General features: G+C 40.1%; 1 protein-coding gene across 1 annotated transcript in view; it reads right to left on the bottom strand.

Annotated features, from left to right (window-relative positions):
• The window catches only part of ABI3BP (ABI family member 3 binding protein), a 146,378-nt gene that overhangs the window by 114,042 nt on the left and 9,270 nt on the right, over positions 1–23,066 (bottom strand). The window contains exons 2-4 of the mRNA XM_054163898.1: positions 7,004–7,183; positions 5,097–5,165; positions 3,544–3,676 (exon numbers count right to left, since the gene is read on the bottom strand). Of these exons, the coding sequence (XP_054019873.1) occupies positions 3,544–3,676; positions 5,097–5,165; positions 7,004–7,183 (382 nt within the window). The remainder of the gene's footprint in view (positions 1–3,543; positions 3,677–5,096; positions 5,166–7,003; positions 7,184–23,066) is intronic.

Genomic DNA, 23,066 nt, shown 5'->3' with positions numbered 1-23,066 from the left:
ATATTTTCTTTCTCAGCTTAGAGCTAGCCTTTTTATTACGCACGAAATCAAAACACGATTACCGTTTTCAAGCAGCAGCCCATAGGGCTTTATTCTTCTTTTAAATCAAAGAAGTCTTGCTTGCTGCAAAGAGAAGCAAAATTCTAGCACTGAGGGGCAAAACATTGTTTTCATAGATCAGTATGAACGACACTGTCTTGCCAAGAAATTTGGTGCCACTCTCCCCAACTCTTCACCAAATCTCTATTCTGCCAGATTCCCAGAAAATGCTTGCACAGTCAAATGTTTGGGCACAAACAATTAGATACTGGAAATCTTATAAGGCAGATGGGTTTATGAGATTTCCAGATTAGGTCAGTTTGTATAAATATCATGGGTTTATTTGGAACCAGATCCAAACCAAAACTCCAAACAATTTAATCATGACTATTTTAGTCACACATAACACTAAACAAACAATTAAGCCTTGGAGATGTAAGAACATTCCTGCTCTGTGATTTTGTGTTGCCCTAGATAAAGATTATAAAACTTATTACACTTTTGGGCACAGGAATGTAATCAGACTTTTAAGAGAAAGCAATGAACATGCCCATATTTATTTATTTGTTTGTAGTTAGATTTCATTAGCAGCACAACATCCATTTAGCATTAAGAAGTCATAAAAGAAATGGTTTGAACTATGATTTCTTTCAGATACTGAATGTTTCACAAATCAGCACATGAAGTAGATTATGTTGTTTCCTTTTTACTGCCAAGTTTATTTTAAAGTAACAGACACTGACATATATAAAATAGATGAAAAGAATTACATCGCTGATGGCTACCAGTTCAGTTTGTAAAGCATGTTCTAATTTAGTTTTCACCTTTGCATGATCACCAAATGTTCACTTTTTCCACTTCAAATTCTCATAGAATGACTGAAATGAGTTGATGAGTTAGAGGCTCTGAAGAATCAGAGGCCAACAAATTTTCCCATGCTGAGACAAGCTTTTAGCATATATTCCTACAGACGTAACCTAAAAGTGTCTGAAACTCAAAAAGTTCATTTCCTGCAGTGTTTTCTCCTCAAAGAATTCTGCTAAGTTTTAAGTACATTTTCTATACCATTTACAACACAAAAGTTGGCAGCTGCACAGCACCACAGATTTGTAGATGCACTCCAAACCAGATGATGCACACATCTTTATGGATTCAGGGGGTTTAAAACCCTACTTCTATGTGTTGCACTACAGAAAGAATTCATTTCTGGTTTTCCCCTCTCTTTTTCCTTTTCTTTTTATTTTTGAAGCATTAGGTGCAAATCAAGTAAAACAGTCTGGACTACTTGCAAACACAATATTGGGACATTTAAATGCTGGGTTAACAAATTTACACAATAGAAATGCGAATTGGTGGAAGTGTTTAACTTGGCCATCATGGAAACCTTCAGGTTTTAAAGGTTTATTTCACATGTATCTGGAAGCATGTTTGCTTCTCCATACAAATTCAATACAGTAAAATACAGGATTCTAACAAAAATATAGTAGTCTATCTAAAGCCCCTGGGTTTGTGCTGTTTGGAAAAAAATATTTGCTGTACCCTCCCCTGACTCTCTCTGGACTTGACCTTAGAGGTCTTTTCCAACTTTAATGATTCTATGAGTCTTAAAGAACTAAAGGTCAAACTCCACCTTTTCCAACCCTCTGCTCCATTTTGGCATTTGTGGAGTTCTAATCACAGAAAAAGAGAAGGGAGGGGGGAAAAAAAGAAGGAAAAGAAGTCTGCACAACTGTGTGTACTCTCTTTTTCAGAATTCAAGGGACAATAAACACAGCTCTCATGTTTATTATGACAGCTCTGTCCATTATTGGTTGCTTGGACATTGAAAGGCAAAGAGAAAACAAATCACTCTGATCTCTCAGAATTACATAAAGAGGAACAGAACACGAACTGTACAGCAGTTTATCAGGACTTTGTCATCCTCATCAGCTACCTCATGCTACTGTCAGAAAAGAGAAGACACTGAGGAAGTGAACTCCACATTATTGGTGGAACCTTTCTGGTGTTAAGTAGTTTTAATCAGCTACATAAAACTAATTGCTTGATTCTGGGGGGCATTGGGTCTTTTTTTTTGTTTTGGTTTGTTTTGCATTCTAGTCCTAAGGCTCTGACCAGAGATGATGGCCACTTCAAGAAGGCTTTAAAATTTGACCTTGCAAAGAACTTTGACCCCCGCAAATGACAATGATTATTTTTGCTTCCATAATGAATTAGAAGTTGAGGTTATCTTGCAGGAAATATATAGCACTCTATTGGCTTGTGCCCTTTATCTCTAGATAGTTAAGTGAGCAAACAATGGTTTGTCAAAAAGTGGCACAGAAAACTTTTCCTCATTGGGGTTACTTAAAAAGCACTTTATAGGTACAGAAGAACACTATGTGCCCTCTATAACCAAGCGATAATTCCACTGAAGGAATACAAAATATTGACACTATCTGAGAATGTGGCACCTCTTATTCAAAACTCATTTGCTCACAAACCCAGTACTTCTAAGGAACATTCCATTGAGACTCTCACCAGAGAAAATCTTAGCCAACAGATCCATGCAGCTCCATATGGTTTTCATCTTCTGAGTCAGTAACGTATTCAACTAACTTATATTATGCAACCTTTGTACAAAAGCCTAGCGTCCATCCGGAGACAGTCAAATCTGAAGTTGAGAACAGTGACTCCACTTCAGGTCATACAGCTACAAATCTAAAACTTAGTGGATATTAACTGACAGAACTGAGTTAAGAGGTCAAAACTGCCACACCCTGCCAGTGTCAGAGATTAGAAGTTAGTCACTGTTCAGCCTCGAGACTGATTAACTGTACATTTCCACATGCCACGTTAAGGAGAACACACCAGATGAAAAAGGATGAAGTGGACGGCAATAGATACAAATGTTGGTGACTATGTTATCTGATTTTAGTCTTGCATTTTTAAAACAAGATTGATTTGCTAAGGATGGGCTATTTTTCTTTTATTATCATTATACATTATCAATTACCATTCAAATTACTATTATAAATTAATCAATTTTCTCCTATACACTGACTATAAATATACTTCAACTAAATCCTTGCTTGAAATTATAGAAATACACATCATGGTCATGACTGAGCTCTGTTCTCCTGTCATAGCACAGGAAAAGAACTTATTTTGCTTCTGTTTGGCCAGCTTTCAACCAATATATTTCCTATGATTTAACAAAGTTTCTTTCAAGTGGGTCAGATAAAAAGGAAGGTAGAGCCAAGCCCATCAGTTTAAGAAGAACAAAGGATCTAGTGTGAAATAGCAAGATTATATGTCAGCATGCAGATATCAGACTAAATTTCCATTCAGGACAAGTAAGGACTTGCAAAGCACTAATTTAAGTAAGGGAGAAGACTTCACATTCAAAGCTACTCCTTCCAACTTTTTAATTTCCGCTGTCAAAATTATTTCAGCCACACCAGATAACTACAATGAATCAAATCATGATCATCATTTAAAAAAAAGGGGGGGTTTCTGTTACATTACCTGTCACTGGCACAGTTATTTGTTGCTGTCCAGTCATGTTTAGGGTTGACTAGGATGCCCCAAGAGAGGAACACAGAGGTTGGGGTGAGAGTGCCAACTACCAGTTGCAGAGGCTTTTGAGTCTTGGTCCGACCTACAGAAGAAATATGTAATTCCAATCACAAGTTAGTATATCTAAACCAAGAACTGTTCCACACCTTCATCTGCCAGACTGAAGAGTCAACTATGTGAATCTTGTTCCATAAAGCAGTTTCTGTAGACTGCCCAAATAGTGCATTAGCAGGGGTTATGGTTTTTGTGTATCTGCTTTGTCTGAAAGGTAAATCACTTGTTAAAAGCTTTCCAGACATAGTGCTTTACATTCAGTCAACAGCAAGAAGAAATGAATCCCAAGCAATTGCTTGGAATTAGAAAAACAAACACGCAAACAACACAAACCCAAAGGATACAAATATCATGGATTCATAGCATGTCTGGAGTTAGAAGTGAACTTTAAAGTTCATCTAGTCCAACCCTCTGGCAGTGGGTTACTCAGTCCCATCCAACCTGACCTTGAATGTTTCTAGTTATGGAGCATCTACTACCTCTCTGGGCAACAAGTTGCAGTGTTTCACCACCCTCATTGCAAAAAATGTCTTCCTTATATCTAGTCTGAATCTATCCTCTTTTAAACTGTTATCCCTTGTCCTCTTGCTAGAAGGTTTATTTCAAGCTATGAGGTGGTAGAGTCACTGTCCAAGAGCTGTCCAATAAATATGTGGACATGGCACTTCAGGACACAGTTTAATGGCAATGGTGATGTTACTCTGATGGTTGGACTCAATGATCTTAGAGGTCTTTTCCAACCAAAACAATTCTATGATTCTATAAACAGATACATATACACTATCTGGTTATTTACGACGGTCCAGTGAGCCTGAAAGTCGTCTCCATATTAAAGTAAAGAAGTAAGAATTAACAATATAAATGACACGATTCAGGTCACCTGGAAATTCTTTGGAAGAGATGAGAACACATTCAGATTTCTGCTGTACTATGGGTAGTTTAAGCTAGAAATACCCCTTTTCCCCTTAACTCCTTACATCAGCAAACTTGGTATTGGCACTGATTTGCACATGAATACAAGCACACACAAATACACACACAAGTTACCATGTTCCAATGAGGAACAAAATGCATTAACATGCCTATGGTGGAAGGAATTCTTCCGGATTATTTGGGAAGGGTAACCTCAATACATTGTGTCTCAGAACTTCCACATTTCTGGGTGTGTGTGCTTTAAACATAAGTAGTTAGTATTTTACATTTCAGTTCTTATTTGTAAGAACTTTTCACCAGAACAACATTCAGGTTGTGCTTCATGATTTCAACATCACATGCATAATTAATGACTGACCAGAAAATACTCTCCTACATGTTCACCTTCCCACACATGGAATTTGTGAATGACAGTCAGACACCAACAATTACAAGTATATTTTCAGAGAAAAACAGTGAAAGATTTTGTCTTTCTTGGACTACTTTAGGAAAGAGGTGCAGGAATAGGAAAATACCTGAACAAGACTTCTTATTATTTGAGACACGTGCTGGTCTGACTGAAACCAAATACCGTGGTTCTGCATCTGTAAATGAAGAAAGCACCAATTAGTACAGATGTACTTTTCATTTGAGAAAGTGATTAATGTATAATTAATAAGAAAAAGCTCAATAATCAGTGAATGCCTGATACATTATCCAACCTTTGCCAGCATTAGACATGCTTGCCTTAAGGTTTATTCACAGATTCGCAGATTTGCAGATTGCTTTGGGTTGGAAGAGAACCTCAAAGGGAACTTCCAACTAGATCAGGCTGCTCAGGGTCACATCAAGTCTGATCTTGAATGTCTCTGGGGATGGGGCCTCAACCACATCCCTGGGCAACATGTCCCTGTATTTCATCACTCTCAGTGTAAAGAACTTCCTCCTAATGTCCAACCTAAATCTACCCTGCTCCTTGACCTATCACTACAATCCCTTCTAAACAGTCCTTCCCCAGCCTTCCTGTAGATTTTCTTCAGATATTGAAATGTATGATAAGGTCTCCCCAGAGTCTTCTCCTCTCCAGGCTGAACAAACCAAATTCTTTTAACCTGTCTTTGTAGGTGAGGTTCTCCAGCCCTATGATCATCTTTGTGGCCCTGCTCTAGCAGGTCCATGTCTCTCTTCTGTTGGAGTCTCAGAGCTGGACACAGTACTCCAGGTGAGGTCTCACCAGAGCAGTGGCAGGATCACCTCTCCACCTGCTGGTCATGCTTCTTGTGTTGCAGCACAGTATGCCATTGCTAGCTCATGTCCAGCTTCTCATCCACCAGTACACCCCAGTCCTTCACCAGTCATTCAGAAATATTCTAGCCATGCACAAAACATTTGGCATATTCTTAACTGGGAAACAACAAGTACATGAACATGGCAGGACACAAATGAGACATTTCAGTGCAAATGTTACTTGGAAAGTGAAGGGGAATCAAAACCCAGAGGAAGAGATGATGACATAACAGAAAAGTGAAATAGAAAGAAGAGGGAAAGCCTCAAGAATACAACCACTGATATCTCCTCTCCTGATATAAGCTAGAGGAATTTTTCTTGCAGTGTTTTCTGTATTCTGTTTCAGGCTATGCACCTTAGTTTTCCTGTTGTAGGCAGTGTCTCAGTAAAGAGCTGACCTTGCATAAAGAGAATAAACAAAATGCACTGATCATGTAGGAGCTCATGCCCCAACACACTAATACCAAGTCATTCATGATTTGCATCACTGTCTGATTACAAGAACAAACAAAACATCAGGCATGCTTAAGACAATCTCCACATCAGTTACTGGCTTGGTTTTATAATTAATTTTGCATACATTTTTCAGAGACTTAGGAAATTTAACTCTTAAGTGCTTTGATGGTTGTGAGTAGTCTTTATGAAACCAAAGTTATTGCTAACTTAGCTCCATATGCTATGAGTTAGTCACAGTATCACAGAATCACAGAATCACCAAGGTTGGAATCACACAATGGTAGGGGTTGGAAGGGGCCTCTGGAGATCAAGTCCCCTGTCAAGGAAGTTTCACCTAAAGGTGATCACACAGGAATATATCCAGGTGAGTTTTGAGTGTCTCCAGAGAGAGAGTATCTAAGAAATCAGTGGCAGCATGCAGCTAACACACATTGCAAAATTCCATCCAACGTTGCTTGTGTCCAAGCACTATTTTAATTCAGTTCATGATTCAACCAAAATATAAATGCAGCTGAAGGCAGAACAACGTAAGAATGAGCTGATTAATCAATGTAGAATAAATGTGACATTAGAGTGTTTCAATGCATCATCATAATTCATAGACCTTGAGTCACAACAAAATTAAGAAACCCAAATATTTATATTCCCCTCAATCTCCTGCCACAATTCATGGCAACAGTAGCATGCAAATATGCCTTACCAAGCTCTGTTATGGAGGTTTTTCCATCCGAAGGCAAAGGAATGTACTGATTGGAAAGGAAGCTGCTTCCATAACCCAGGATAAAACCTTCTAGTCTGGTGTTTTGACTTGGTCTCAGGTACCTCATGCAAACAGTGTCATCTGTTGCGTTGATTTGAACTTTCAGACTCTGCCTTTTCACTGGGGAAAGAGTGGGGGGAAAAGAAAAAGAGATCAGAATCACAGAATCACCAAGGTTGGAAGAGAACTCAAAGATCATCAAGTCCAACCTGTCACCACAGACCTCATGACTAAACTGTGGCACTAAGTGCCACCTTGCAAGAATGCTTTCACTAATAGACTATGACACCATAACAATATGGGACTGTTTCACCTTCTAGTCAAAAGCAACTGAAAGAAATGCCTAAAGGTGGAGTCTCCTGGAAAATAAGTGTATATTTAAAAGTAAATTAAAAGTAATGTAAAATCGTGGCTTCCAACATGTCTGATTTTTCCATTAGTGTAGTATTATCACTAGCTGCAACATCTCCAATTGCAGTAGTAGCAAAGTGCACGAAATACATGGTAAAAATGTGAATAGCTTTCTTCTACATATGAAACTTATACTAGTATTAGCCATCCATAGCACCTATAGTTGAAAAATCTGAAAATTTGACTTCAGATTTGCTTTATTTTTTGGTTGTTACTGAAAAACCTGAAGTTTGAACATTAAGTTGACCACAATACTGAATTAGGGTAGAGGATCGATAGTAACTAGATCTATGTCAACCTGGAAATGCAATTTTCTATTTGAATTTTCCAGGCCACTTGAACTAGCCTATGTACTTTACTCAAAACTACCAAGAAACAACTTTTAAACATCTATTTTTAGGCTTTCCAGGGGAGAAGCACATAAAGCAGGAAGCATCTTACATATTTTGGTTGTTACTGAAAAACATGGAAGTTTGAACATTAAGTTAATCACACTACTAAATTAGGGTAGAGGATTGACAGTATCTAGATCTATGTTGACCTGGAGAATGCAAGTTGCTATTTGAACTTTCTATTTGAATTTTCCAGGCCACTTGAACTAGCCTATGTACTTTACTCAAAACTACCAAGAAACAACTTTTAAACATCCATTTTTAGGCTTTCCAGGGGAGAACCATATAAAGCAGGAAACATCTTACATATCCATTTAATAAAATTTAACTTCTAACAAAACCAGAATGACTTCATAACAGAATAATGAAATTTTTTAGGCTACAAGAGGGTGTTTTGTCTTCTGTTGGTGGGCTGAGGGAGGACTGGCTTGCCTTGTCTTGAAGCTTACAATTTTAATATTCCCTGGTCACTGTGAGGCTTGCCATGTTTTTCAGGATAGTTGAATGCCAATGCTTTAAAAAATGTAATTACTTTTCCCCAAAGTTACAATACTAGCACTGGAACAATACATTTATGCATTATTATTTCTTTCCTCAGGCTCAATTTTGTTTTTCTCAGCAGATTTTCAGCCATCTCTCAAATCATGAGGCTGAAATCAGCTTTGCAGGAAGAAACAGATTTGCACAAAAGGATGTTATTTCAGGAGTCAAATCCTGAAGAAAGCAGAGAGATGTGTGATCTGTCATTAATTAAAACAGGTAGAGCAACCTTCCCCTTCCCCTTCCCTTTCCCCTTCCCCTTCCCCTTAACCTTAACCTTCATTCTAACTCCCTCCCTTCCTTTCTTCCTCTCTCTCTCTGAGTAACTGCAGCCAGATACTCAGTTTCTTTAGACAAGAACTTGTCTATTGTCTGGTGTCATCCCAGCCTGCCCTCTTTTATTTTATGTTTGTTTTTTTCTTTTGCTAGAGAAAATTCCAATGACTACAGTTGCTAAGAAGCCACAACCCCCAGTTTGTGAAGATGATTTAGCACTACTGTCAGGCACCTGCAGTCCTCTGCACACTGAGCATAAAGACCTAAGCCAAGCACTTGTGCCTCTTCCCTTTATAGAAAGGAGTGTACAAGTAGAACTGATGGAAAACATGTGCCTCTGGTGAGACCCTTTATCTGGAGACTGATCAAGTAAAAGCCTTCAGCCAGGAAAGTGCCAGAATTGTTCAAAGACAGCTCTGCAAGGTTCCAGAGGAGTACAAGCCTTCTAGAAAACTCAACTGTCTGGCATTTTTGGCAGTACAATATGCTTCATGAAGATGCTTAGCAAAAAAGCGTCCCCACGCCAAAAAAAGTTTAGGATTATCACCTCTGATTGACAGGGAGCTAGATTTGTTAAATCATGTAGTTAGCTAATCTAATTTTAGAGAGCAGAGCATAAATGCAAGGCCTCCAGGCCTCCACTGAGTATTCAAATGTAAGAAGAAAGATTTACAGCACTCGTTTCAAATATAATAGTCTGATTTCTGTATTAAAATTCATAATCAGACTCAAAATCAGAGTTAAAAAGTAGTGAGTGCCTATTTTAATTTTATAAATAGCTATTTTTTTTCTATGTAATTTTTTTCCTGTGTACCTCTCAGACTCAATCACCTCTCTGGGCAGCCCGTTCCAACATTTGACAACCCTTTCAGTAAAGGATTTTTTCCTAATATGCAAGCTAAACCTCCCCTGACAATTTAGTGTCATCTGAAAACTTACTGAGTGTGCACTAAATCTCTTCATCCAATCGTTGACAAAGATATTAATTTGACTAAATTGTGACTAAATTTTGAGTGCTGGGAAACCCTACTTGTGACCAGACACCAAATGAGTGTAATTCCATTCCCTACAGCTCTTTGGGCCCGGCCATTCAGACAGTTTTCAACCCAGCAAAGTGTACTTCAGCCAGATTCTTAAGGAGAATACTGTGGGAAAACATGTCAAAAGCTTTACTAAAGTCCAGGTAGCCAAAATCCACAGCCTTTCCCGCATCCACTGGGAGAGCCACCTTCTCGTATAAGGAGATCAGGTTGCTTAAGCAAGTAAACCCATGCTATGTGATGGCACTCAAGATTATCTGCTCCATGACATTCCCTGTTGCTGAGGTCAGGCTGAGAGGTCTGTATTGGGCTCCCCCATTCAAGAGGGACAGGGATCTGCTCAAGAAAGTCAAATGGAGGGCTACAAGGATGATTAAGGGACTGGAGTATGTGCCCCATGAGGAGAGGCTGAGAGACCTGGAGCTCTTTAGTCTGGAAAAGAGAAGACTGAGAGGGGATTTAATAAGTGTTTACAAATATCTGAGGGCTGAGTGTCAAGAGGAAGGGGACAGGCCCTTCTCAGTTGCATCTTGTGGTAGGACAAGGAGCAGTGGATATAAACTACAGTGCAGGAAGTTCCACCTCAACATGAAGAGGAACTTCTCTACTGTGAGGGTTGCAGAGCAGTGGAATGGGCTCGCCAGAGAAGTTGTGGAGTCTCCTTCTCTGAAGGCTTTCAAGACCCATCTGGATGCATTCATGTGCGACCCGCTCTAGATTCTATGGTCCTGCTCTAGCAGGGGGATTGGACTCGATGATCTCTGGAGGTCCCTTCCAAACCCTAATGTCCTGCTGTGATCCTGTGTGATCCTGTGATCTATTTCCCCAGAGCCTCCTTCTGGCTCTTTTTGTTGATAGGCTAACTTCCACTCAACTGGGACCTCCCCAGTTAGCCAGGACTGCTGGCAAATGATGCAAAGTGGCTTGGTGAACACCTCTGCCAGTTCTTCAGTACTTTTGGGTTGGTCCTATCTAGCAGAATAGACTTGTGCACCTCTAAGTGTTGTAGTAGGTCACTGATCATATCCCCTTGGATTATGGGGGTTTCCTTCTGCTCCCTGTTCCTGACTTCCAGCTCAGGTGTCTTACTGTTAAAGACTGAGGCAAAAAAAGCATTCACTGCTTCAACCTTTTCTTTATCCTTTGTCACTATGCTCTCCTCTATGTTCAATAAAGGGTGGAAATAAGCTTTTCTTCTTTACTTCTCTTCAGAGATCTAACTACCATCAGTGCTACCATAGCAACGAGGATTCCTGACCAAAGTTACAGCCTGAGTTTGCTGAGAACTGTACCTGTTGAGTGAGATCACTTGGGTACCAAAGAGTGAAAGGTTATACAAGGAAAAACCCAAAGAATGATGAGGACAAAAGGAAGTCCAAAAGCACAGAAACTGCTCTCTCTATCATGGCAGAACTATCAGTGAATGCTAGAGCATTCTTAGCATGGATTCTCTGTGGGAATTACATTTCACTCCAAACCAGGTTAGCATGCTACTTAGTCACCAAACCTTCTGCCTGCCAACAGATTAGCAGGCCAACATCTTTCCAGCAGCCCTGGCACTCTTCCAACACCCCACTCTTGTGACCGTCTACACACAGGAAATTTCTTAGCCTCCTGGTACGTCAAACACCAAGGCTGTGAAGCAACCCTCCTTTTTATAGCTGAATATGTTATAAGGAAATGCTTATTAAAGAACTAAAAATTAAAAAATTAAATAATAATCTGTAAAAAGTGAAAATGTTCCAGAGCTCAAGGAGGTCCCACGAGTTCAAAGGAGCTTTATGAGTAAATTCAATCATTGCCTGAATCCAAAAGGAAAAGGCAGCTTTGTGCAGGAGACTGCAAGCCAAAATCCACTACATCAGTCAGAATTAAAAATGGACAAAAAAGCCTCCCATGAAAAATGTAACAACACACAATTCCTGTTCAGGCCTATGAGGAAGACCCAGGTGGTCAGCCAGAATCCTTGGAGTGGACAAAAGGTTTACAGGGAGCGCAGAGCAGTGCTCTGTGAGCTCAGCGATACATGCTGCACAGGCTACCAGTCTAGTCAAGAGACAACTAGCCTGGAGCAGCAGAGACAGAAAGGACTTCATATCATTTAGCCTGGCACATGGAGACTGCTCTCAGGAGCATATTAGCCAAAGAGATTTCACTTGTGTTGATCCCACAGTATTTTGAACAACTGAAAGGGAAAGCAGGCATTTCCATTCTGAGTGATATCTCTGTCTTGGCTGCCATAATGATAAACATCCATTAAATACAATTGAAAAGAAGTCACAGAATTTGACTGCTGCAATACTGTGAGAAGAATGGATTTGATTCTGGAAAAAATGACTTTGTTGTATTATGGTTTTAGAATACCTTTCCCCCCTTTGTCTCCTTGATGAAAGAGTCAAATGATAAACTAGATAACCTCCAATTCATCACAGAGGTTCTGAAAACACCTTATAAACCCTAAGCAACATTTGCAGGCACAAAGCAAGGCAAGGCTGAATTTTCCAAGCTCTTATTCACTTGTGTCAGCCTTTGGCTTCTGTTGCTGAAACTTTGGTATTTACATTTGTAGATTAATTCTTTTACATTGAGGCTATCTCCAAATGGAAGATTTTGGGCTCTATAGCTACGTCTGGAAAACAATCTTTCCCTTCGTGCTTGCCAACAGAAATTCCACATTGATGTGCAAGTATTCTCTTTAACAAAAGTCAGATGATGGCCAAAACCAGCAGGACAACCCAGGCACAGCACATCTGAACTAAAAGCACGATATTAAGTGCATCAGACCACTTGCAATGTTGGAAACACTCTAGGGAAAGGACTCTTTGGCTGTAAGTGGAAAGGCTTTTAAAGACAGCTTTATCAATCAGCTGCATCATAAGGGAACTAGCCACCAATAACACTACAGAAAGAAGAAAATAGATACAAATAGTCTGAAGAACCATCCAGGAGCACCACAGTTAAGCTAGTTGGAAAAAACCCAGGTGGTCATGTATAGACAGCTAGAAACAAGAGCAGATAAACTGACACTTCACAAAAAATTCAGCTCTTCATCACCTAACTGAAATTCACATCTTTAACATGTAAGAGCAGCTGTGGAAAACAATATAGAAAATATGCAGCTGGACACTTGTTCAATCTTTGGGTCCATGAGGGTTTAAATGAAGTATCTTTTTTATCCTATCACTTTAATTAATGATGAAGTAACAGAGGAGGAGAGAAAAGAGTTCTCTTCCCCTCTACTCTGCCCTGGTGAGATAACACTTGCAACAGTGTCCAGTTTTGGGCTCCCCGATTCAAGAGAGGGATCTGCTGGAGAGAATCCAATGGAGAGCTATGAGGATGATTGCAGGACTCAAACATCTCTCCTATGAAGGAAGACTGAGGGACCTGCAGCTTTTTAGTCCTGAGAAGAGAAGGCTGAGAAGGAATCTTATTAATGGCTATAAAAATCGGAGGCATGGCCCTCAAGATGAAGGTGTCAGTATCTTTTCAGTGCCAGTACAAGGAACAATGGGTACAAGCTCAAACACAGGAAGTTCCACCTCAACATGAGGAGAAACTTCTTTACGGTGAGGGCAGCAGAGCCCTGGACCAGGCTCCCCAGAGACGTTGTGGAATTTCCTTCTCTAGACACTTTCAAAAGCCAGGATGTATTCCTGTGTGGCCTGCCCTAGTTGATCCTGATTTGGAAGGGCTTTGGACTCAATGATCTCTGGAGGTCCCTTCCACTCCCTAACATTCTCTGATTCTGTAAATTCATAAGCACTACTATCACCTCTTATTCACATCAGCTACATCTAGTTGATGGTTGATATTTAGCTACAACACAGACAGAGAAGTCCAGTTTTCAATCTCAAAGCCCTTTGGCTGAGGTCTACCATCTTCCTATGAAACCACCACTGCCAAGAAGTCTGAAAAGGCAAAACATTTACTGGCAAAATATTTACTGCAAAGAATAGATTTATATAACTCCTTTGCCATTTAATAACTGGGGAGAAGTAAGGAGATAAACAGAAATGGTTCACTGGGTTAGCTGCATTAAAGCACATGTTGTTTAGTAATTCAGAGTTAAACCCTTTGAATTTCTGTGTCCTAAGCCTTATTATAAGAAGGGCAACAAAGCTGATGAGGGGTTTGGAGCACAAGCCCTATGAGGAGAGGCTGAGGGAGCTGGGGTTGCTTAGCCTGGAGAAGAGGAGGCTCAGGGGAGACCTTATCACTCTCTACAATTACCTGAAGGGAGGTTGTAGCCAGGTGGGGGTTGGTCTCTTCTCCCAGGTGACCAGCACCAGAACAAGAGGACACAGTCTCAAGCTGCACCAGGGGAGGTTTAGGCTGGATGTTAGGAAGAAATTCTTCATAGAGAGAGTGATTGGCCATTGGAATGTGCTGCCCAGGGAGATGGTGGAGTTGCCATCATTGGAGGTGTTTAGGAGGAGACTTGATAGGGTGCTTAGTGCCATGGTTTAGTTGATGAGATGGTGTTGGATGATGGGTTGGACACGATGATCTCAAAGGTCTCTTCCAACCTGGTCTCCTGGTCTGGTCTATTCTAGTCTAGTCTAGTCTATAAGATTACATTGGGGAGGGAATGTTTAGAAATGTTTATAGTGATAGGATTATTGGCAATGGTTTTAAACTGGAGCAGGGCAGATTTGGATTGGACATTAAGAGGACATCCTTTACAATGAGAATAGTAAGACACTGTAACAGGTTACCCAGGGATGTGACTGAGGCCCTGTCCCTGGAGACATTCAAGATCAGACTTGATGAGGCCCTGAGCAGGCTCATCTAGTAGGAGGTGTCTCTGCTGATTGCAGGATGGTCGGACAAGATGATCTTTGAGGGTCCCTTCCAATCTGTTGCAATCTGTGAGTATTGTTGGTAACAATAGATGTGGAGTTAGTGAAACTTGCCAGCTGGTTTGACTTTCCTCTGTTTCACGGAATGTGAGAGAGCTTGGGTGATGAGGTGACTGGAATGTGAATTAACTGTCCCTCTTCTGTTTCTGCTCAACCCCCAAATATATCTTGGCCCCATTAAATAGAATATCTTCAGCTGAAGAGCACTCTATTTATCTCTCCAACTTAAGAAGATATGACAACTGGCTGATTATTTATTCCCTACAAATTAACACATTCAGAAGTAACCCCAAGGTGCTCCTATAGCTACAAACTTTAATAATGAAGCAAAAATGGAATAAAGTAACAACTTGTTTTGAATTTTGTCTTTGCAACTTATATTTTGAGGTATTTCTTTGCCTGCTTCACTGAAGGCTCAGCAAAAGCAACAGTGGGGAAGATGCTACTGGTGTGCTTTAAGGGTGTACAGTCTCTCATAATCAGATACAGTCCTCATCTTTGTCTTTACCCATGGAGTGAAAAGCCTTGAACTCTGCCCTACAAAACTAGAGGGTGAATGCAGCTGTACTATATTACAGCAAATTTGGCTATGTCATCAGAATTCCTTTTGCCTTACATTGACACTGTTTGTTTTTCACCATTTCAAAGATTTCAGAGGGCATGAAGGCAAGCCCTAGCCCTGCCTCCCAGAGAGCTAGACAAATGAAGCATGCCTTAAGAAAATACTTGAGCGCCATCGATTTGGGAGCACCAACTCACTTATAAAATTCAAACTGTTCACAGCACTACTTTTATTTTCCAAATCTGGTGCCGCAGCACCACTAGCCAAGACTTCAATGATAATCCAACACTGCACAATTTTCATTTTTCCTATTTTATAGTTTTGTATTTACTTTGGCTCCCAAATATGGAGAAATATTAGTTGCTTGGCTCGTTATCAAATATAGCCTAAAATAGTTCTGTTTCTATGCACTAGAATAAACAAGATACACTTCTAAGACAGCTACAACCATAGAAGCATGGAATAGTTTAGAGTGGAAGGAGCTTCTGTGGATGGGTTCCTGTGTGACCCGCTCTGGCAGACAGATTGGACCAGATGATCTTTTGAGGTCCCTTCCAACCCCTAATATTCTGTGCTTCTGTGATCTAGTCCAATCCCCTGCTCAAAGCAGACCTAATCAGATTGGGTGGCTCAGGGCAACATCCATCTGAGTCTCAAACACTTCTATGGATTTCCATAAAACCTCTGAATAACCTCTTCCACTATTTATCATCCCTATGCTTTAAAATCAACCAACCAACAAACAAAAAAATCCAACCCCCAAAACAACCAACCAGAAAAAAACCACCAGAAAAACCCACCAAGAGAACCCCAATGCAACAGTTCCAATGTGTAACTGGAATTTCCCATTTTCTAATTTGTGCCTAGTGCCTCTTGTCATATTGTTGTTCACTTCTGCAGAAAATGTGTTTGTCTTCTTTCCTTCCTTTGGTCATGCAGCTGTGAACAGTATAACATCTTTCTCATTACAGATTACATGAAACACCAATACTCCTCACTACAAAATCCACATTAATAAATACCCTGAACAATGTTCTGGCAGAGGTTTGGACCTGATGATCTCCAGAGGTCCCTTCCAACCCCTACTATTCTATGATTAAGAAAAGGGCAAGCTAAAAGCATTGCACATAGCTTTATCATTTGCAATTGAAGTTCCTCAATTTTGTTGTAATCATTAGTATGCCTACACTTACTACACAATTCTAACATTACTTCAGTAGAACAGGCTGTCAACATGCAGCAGTTAACCTTTGGAAACATGTAGAATCATAAAATTGTTTTGGTTGGAAAAGACCTCTGAGATCATCCAACTGTCAGTCTAACACCACCATGGCCATTAAACCACGTCCACATGTTTCTTGAACACCTCCACGGATGGTGATTCAACCACATCCCTGGGCAGCCTGTTCCAATGCCTGACCACTCTTACACGAAGGAAATTTTTCCTAATAGCCAGTGTAAACCTCCCCTGGCACAGTTTCAGGCAATTTCCTCTCATTCTATCACCTGATACTAGGGAGAAGAGAATGACCACCTTACTCCAACCTCCTTTCAGGAACTTGTAGAAAGCAATGAGGCTGCCCCTCAGACTTCTCTTCTCCAGGCTAAACAATCCCAGTTCCCTCAGCTTCTCCTCATAAAACTTGTTCTCTAGACCCTACAGCAGCATTGTTGCTCTTCTCTGGACATGTTCCAGCACCTCAATGTCCTTCTTGTAGTGAGGGGCTCAAAACTGACCCCAGTATTCTGGATGTGGCTTCACGTGTATCCACAAAAGTAGCCTAACTCATAAGCTTTCAACTTAGGCTCACAGCATCTCTTTGCCCAGACAGCTTCCAAAAAGGATGAACAAAACCATCGTTATTCTTACCTATGGACCAACAATCATTACACTGATACAATTTCAGGGATGAGCAAATCAGCATCACTTCAACAACACAATTGCATCACCAGTCCTAATACTCTTCTTAATCTGAGTTTCTCTGGGCCCAGAATATCAATTCTGCTCATTTCATAGTCATTCTGTTGGGTCAAGGAACAGAATCAATCATTTCCTTTTGAAGTGCTACTTTTGTCACTTAAAATGACTGCTTAATACAGAACTTGATAGCACTTGATGGCACTTGATAGATAGAAGGAAAAACACATGGTATTTCAAGACTTATTACTAAGGCTCATGACTTATTACTACTATAAATAACCAGAAACTAGTAACTAATTTCACCTTAGTAAGTTTTTAAGTTTGCTCCTCTTTTTGATTCCCAGAGTAACTGAGAAAGTAGCTGGGATAACATGGTAAGCACAACCTATAGAATTGAATAGAAGAATGGAATGGAATGGAATGGAATGGAATGGAATGGAATGGAATGGAATGGAATGGAATGGAATGGAATAGACCAGGTTGGGAGAGACCTTCAAGATCATCATGTCCAACCTATCATCCAACACCATCTAATCAACTAAACCATGCAACCAAGCACCCCATCAAGTCTCCTCCTAAACACCTCCAATGATGGCAACTCCACCACCTCCACGGGGATTTGCCCCAGGATATGCACTAATTTAAAAGAGAAGAAAAGTTGAGAAGAGAGGAGGAAAGAGAAGAGAGGAGGAGAGGAAGAGAAGAGAGGAGGAGAGGAAGAGAAGAGAAGAGAAGAGAAGAGAAGAGAAGAGAAGAGAAGAGAAGAGAAGAGAAGAGAAGAGAAGAGAAGAGAAGAGAAGAGAAGAGAAGAGAAGAGAAGAGAAGAGAAGAGAAGAGAAGAGAAGAGAAGAGAAGAGAAGAGAAGAGAAGAGAAGAGGAAGAGGAAGAGAAAAGAAAGAGATCCAGACAATCAAAGTTCATCTAACTTTCAGTGTTTAATAAGAGAGATGGATGTCTCCGAGGAAGATCTGTGTATTGAAAAGGAAGCCACCCTATGTCAGCCAAGAGGAAATACAGAATTTCAGTCGAGTCTCTCTGGAAAATAAACTAGAACAAGCTGTAGTAAAATAACTTCAAGAACAAGAAATGTATTTTTTTTAAATATTTTTTTTATTTTCGTGTAACCTTCCATGCTGTGCTTCCTAGCTGTTGAAGGAAGGTTTTTATATTAGTCTGTTTTGGATTAAAGCTGCTTAGAGTAGTTGTACATTTGCCTACCATAAACCACTGGGTGCTGGTTTTAAAATCTAGTTACATATTTTGAGCAGAAAAGTAGAAAAATATAAATAAATCACAATTCCTCAGCCACAATTGAAACATTGGTGTATTGTCAATGTCATTCTCTTACTCAATCCAAAACACAGCCTTGTGCCAGCTATTATAAAGCAAATAAATTCTTTCCCAGTTGAAACCAAGACATCCTCTGAATCTCCTTCAAGTTGAACTGGTTTTGATACCACTTTTCAAATCAACAGCATACCAACCACAAAATTTATTGGAAGGTATTTGTCCATGAAAAGAATTCCTTAGAATCTTAGAACCACAGGGCTGCTGAGATTGGAAGAGACCTTTGAGATCACCAAGTCCAACCATTCATCTAGAGCTCACAATGTCATAAGCAATGCTAAGCTACAACCACTAAACCACATCCCTAAGATCCATGTTGAAATACCAGTAGGGATGGTGACTCCACCACCTCCCTGGGCAGCCTCTTCCAATGCTTGATAATTCTTTCTGTGAAGAAATTTTTCCTAGTATCTGACCTGAACCTCCCCTGGCACAACTGGAAGGTATGTCCTGCAATTTGTTGCATGTAAGAGGAGTCTGACCCCCACCTCACTCAAGCCTCCACTGAGATAATTGTAGAGGGTAATGAGGTCTCCCCTCAGCCTCCTCTTCCAAAGACTAAGCACCCTCAGTTGCCTCAGCCATTTCTCAGAAGACTTGTTAATAAAACAACCTCAAAACCTTATTTCAGTTTAGATTATAGATCACTTATTTGCACTAGAATAAAGCTTGATATGGATTTGACAAATTCTCCAGGGCATTGTTCCTCTGGCTTTACTCTCAGAGCTAGTTGTTTGTTATTGGTTTTTTTCCAGATTGTCCCAGCATGTCTTTTTCTGGGCTGATTCAATGCTACCTGGACAGAGCTGATAAGACAGTGACTGCATCTTGCCCATAAAAGCCTGTTCTTTAGAATCCAGCTTCTTCTGTCCAAGGCAACTCCACCCAGGCTGGGCTATGAAGAAAGCAGCACCGTGGCCAAAGGACACAGTAGATTCTCCATTGAGATATTCAATGAAGGTGTGCAGAAGACTACAAAGAGCAAGAAATGTCTCCCAAGTTTTCTTGGTATAATTTTCCTTTAAGCCTTCAAAGAGCATCAGCTAATAGAAACACCAAAAGAGAAGGACAAGGCTACATATAAGGCAGTGATATTGTAGAGCCTATCAGCTTAATAAAAATACCAACTTTCTGTAATAACAGGTCCTCAACAAGGAAAGTTCAAGACACTAAGAAGTTAAGCAGGTGAGGAATTCAGGAATTCATCAGCATTTTATTGGAAGAAAAAGAAAAATGCTAATGAAGAAAACACTTTCAGCTACAGAAAACCAAGGCTGAAGATAATTTTGGGCCATGTAGACCTATGCAGAGTCTCCTGTGCTAGGCAATCTTGTGTGATTGACTTTGCATTCTCAATAGTACTTTACTCGGGCATGTATCCAATTGGTCATGAGAATTTATGGCATGTAGAAAGTTATGTCTCTCTCATCACTGATCTTGTAACCCCATTGTGCAGCAGATTACATTAATTTCCAAGGAATGTTCTCTAGCTTCAGAGTATATTAAGCACATAAATATTTCTTCATGGCTTTGCGAAGCTTTAAAGTGAGACGGTCTTTCCCCTGCCAGGTTTGTTTGACACATGACAAATGTTTTAGCATTGCAAAAGCAAATTAATGGAGGAGGGGGAAAAAAGCACCTAGAAAATCCTGGTTGTAGGAAAAAAAAATACTCACAATGCTTGAGTTTTCTACAGTGGAATAAAGCTGACAAATGTTTTAACACTACAAATGCAAATTGATGGGGGGGGGGGAGGGGGAAGTAAGTCTAGAAAAGCCAGGAAATGGAAAAAAATGTTCACAATGCCTGAGATTTCTGCACTGAAATAGGGCATAAACAAGAGTATCCATTTCCTTTGTATGGAGGAGCATCTGCAACTTTTTTTTTTCCAGCCTTAATGCTATGAACAGATTCACAGATTGCATCAGGCTGCCACTCGTCCTACCACTACAAGCCCTTCTAAACAGACCCTCCACAGCTTTCTGGTAGGTCCCCTTCAGATATTGAAATGTCTCAACCTTACTTTCTCTTCAAAGAAATATACAAAGTCCATCATTAATTTCTGCAAGCGTTTGCAAGTGGAAAAGGGAACACAATAAATATATATTACATTATTGAGACACTTTGCTTTCTAAGAATGCATTTCTGCATGCTAAGAACATAACAATGCTTTTATCAACTGCTATTTGATCATGTTACCAAAGCCAGGAGAGTACAGGGCAACAGACAAAAGTCTGGAGCATTAAAACAAGTAGTTTTTATGCAAAGCATTTACAAATAATGAACTACATCACACATGTGCATGCACATGGCTTTGTGTGCTTGAGAGTCTTGTGGACTTGCTTGTTTGTGCTAAGTTTAGTCTAAGTACAAATCTTTCACAGGAGGAAAAAAAATACAAAACCCCACAAAATATGTCAAAATTCATAACAAACTCTTTAGCTCAAAAGTTTGCATGTGTAGTGCTTCAAGTCTTTATTTATTGTGTTTTCAGTAGTTGAGGGGGACCACAGGGAGGCTGGGGAAGGACTGTTTAGAAGGACTTGTAGTGATGGGATGAGAGGCAATGGTTTTAAACTGGAGCAGGGTAGATTTAGGTTGGGCATTAGGAGGAAGCTCTTTACAATGAGAGTGGTGAACAGGTTGCCCAGGGATGTGTTTGAGGCCCCATCCCTGGAAGCATTCAAGGTCAGATTTGATGTGGCCCTGGGCAGCCAGATCCAATTGGGTGTGTTGCTGCTCATTGCAGGGTGGTTGGACAAGAAGACCTTTGAGGGTCCCTTCCAGTCTAACTCACTCTGTGAATCTGTTTCTACATAGACTTCATAAACAAACAACATAGGTTAACCACTACACCATGACCAATAGAATCACAGCAGATTATCACGTACTGAGGAGCACTGAAACACTGACAAGAAGAGTGAGATGGTTTTTTTCCTCAGAATTGCCATATTTTGCCTCCCTCATAATTAAAACAAAACACAGGAAGAAGTGCTGAACAGATGCACTATTTATGCATGTCTTAGGATACCTAAAGCTGCTTCTCATTAGTAAGGGAACAAATAACAGGGTACTAATGTGGAGCAATTTCACAGTCATGTTCACAGCATGTTAATTAACATTGTGCCAAAGAAAGAAGAGCTATTGATTTGAGCTGGATGTGCAAGTCCCTCACTTTTACCTGAGACATCTCTTCATCAAACTAATAGAAAATCACAGTTCTCAAACCTGATCAGAGCCATTTCCCTGTGTGACAAGCCATGCTTCAGCCTACACTGACTATAAATAAACCCCTGCCATTTAATCCAGCCACTTCAGCATTTGTGTGAGCCAGAGGTAATGGAGCTCTGCCAAAATTTCCAAGTCAGACAATATAGTTTTCTTTCTGTTATTTGTATTTTTTAACCAACATTCAGACTATTGCACCTACCCATTTCTTGATTTCCAGCATATGCTTGTGCAAGTTGCACACAAAAAAACACCCCACCACCAAGAAACACCCCCAGAAACACTCACAAACTAACTGCTAACTGATAAGGTCTTGCATTTTTCTTGCTGTGCATTTTTCTTGTTCATGTATAGGCTTGAGCTGTGGTAATGAGGTGAGGGAATCAAATCTGCCAGAAACTGTTTTCACTTCAAAGGCAAAAAAACCCCAACAATCTTTTGGGATGTTTAAATTTGTATTTTTTTGAGCCAACCCCCAATTTTCTGTGCTCTAATATGATACAAGACTTTTACATCACAGAAAGAAAAAAGAAAGTGAATCGTTAATATAAAGCAGAGGCAAGCAGCTGATGAAAGGGGGAAAGATTTTTTTTTCCCTCTGCAAGTTCAAAAATAATCTCATCCCAGTCCTCTAAAATTGGCCAGATTCCCAAAGTATCAATTATGTAACCTCATATCAACCACTCTGTGGCCATGTGTAGATTCATAAACTAATGCCACAACTGCTGGTGGTAGGAAAGAATATTACAGTCTCTTGCTGCTTTGCTGAGCTGTGCTTTTACTGAGCCAATCTCAGGAATAATTTGGAAAAAAATAAAATTGGAACTATTTAAAAATGCAGAAATAACCCTGTAAAAGAAACTCTTACTCTGAGAACACATTTTGCCATTGGCTCCCTGGCTTAATGTGATAGCGCTATATTACCATCCCTTACTAAGTAGGGAGAATAAAACTGAAGTGTCAGCACACTGCACACTCGCACACACAAAATCAAATCACACAGAGAGGTGTGTGCAATTCATCATGGGGTTTATGGCTTTTAATATGTTTTATTTTGAATCTTATTAATTCATAGAAACAGAATGACTTGAGTTGGAAGAGACCTTAAAGATCACCTAGTTCCAACCACACTGTTATGGCCAGGGACACCTCCCACTAGATCAGCTTGCTCAAAGCCTCATCCAGCTTTGCCTTAAACACTTCCAGGGATGAGGTGTCCAGAGCTTCTCTGGGCAACCCTTTCCAGTGTCTCACCACTCTCATAGTAAAGAATTATTCCTAATGTCTATCCAAAATCTACCCTGCTCTAGAATAAAACCATTGCCCCTTGTCCTATCACCACAGGCCCTTGTAAAAAGCCTCTCTCCAGTTTTCCTGTTGTCTCCTTTCAGACACTGGAAGGCAGCTATAAGGTCTCCCCAGAG

The sequence above is a fragment of the Dryobates pubescens genome, chromosome 8 (assembly GCF_014839835.1).
Source record: "Dryobates pubescens isolate bDryPub1 chromosome 8, bDryPub1.pri, whole genome shotgun sequence".
NCBI classification, from domain to species: Eukaryota; Metazoa; Chordata; class Aves; order Piciformes; family Picidae; genus Dryobates; species Dryobates pubescens.
The sequence above is the reverse complement of the archived record's forward strand: the minus strand, read 5'-3'. Positions and strand labels throughout refer to the sequence as shown.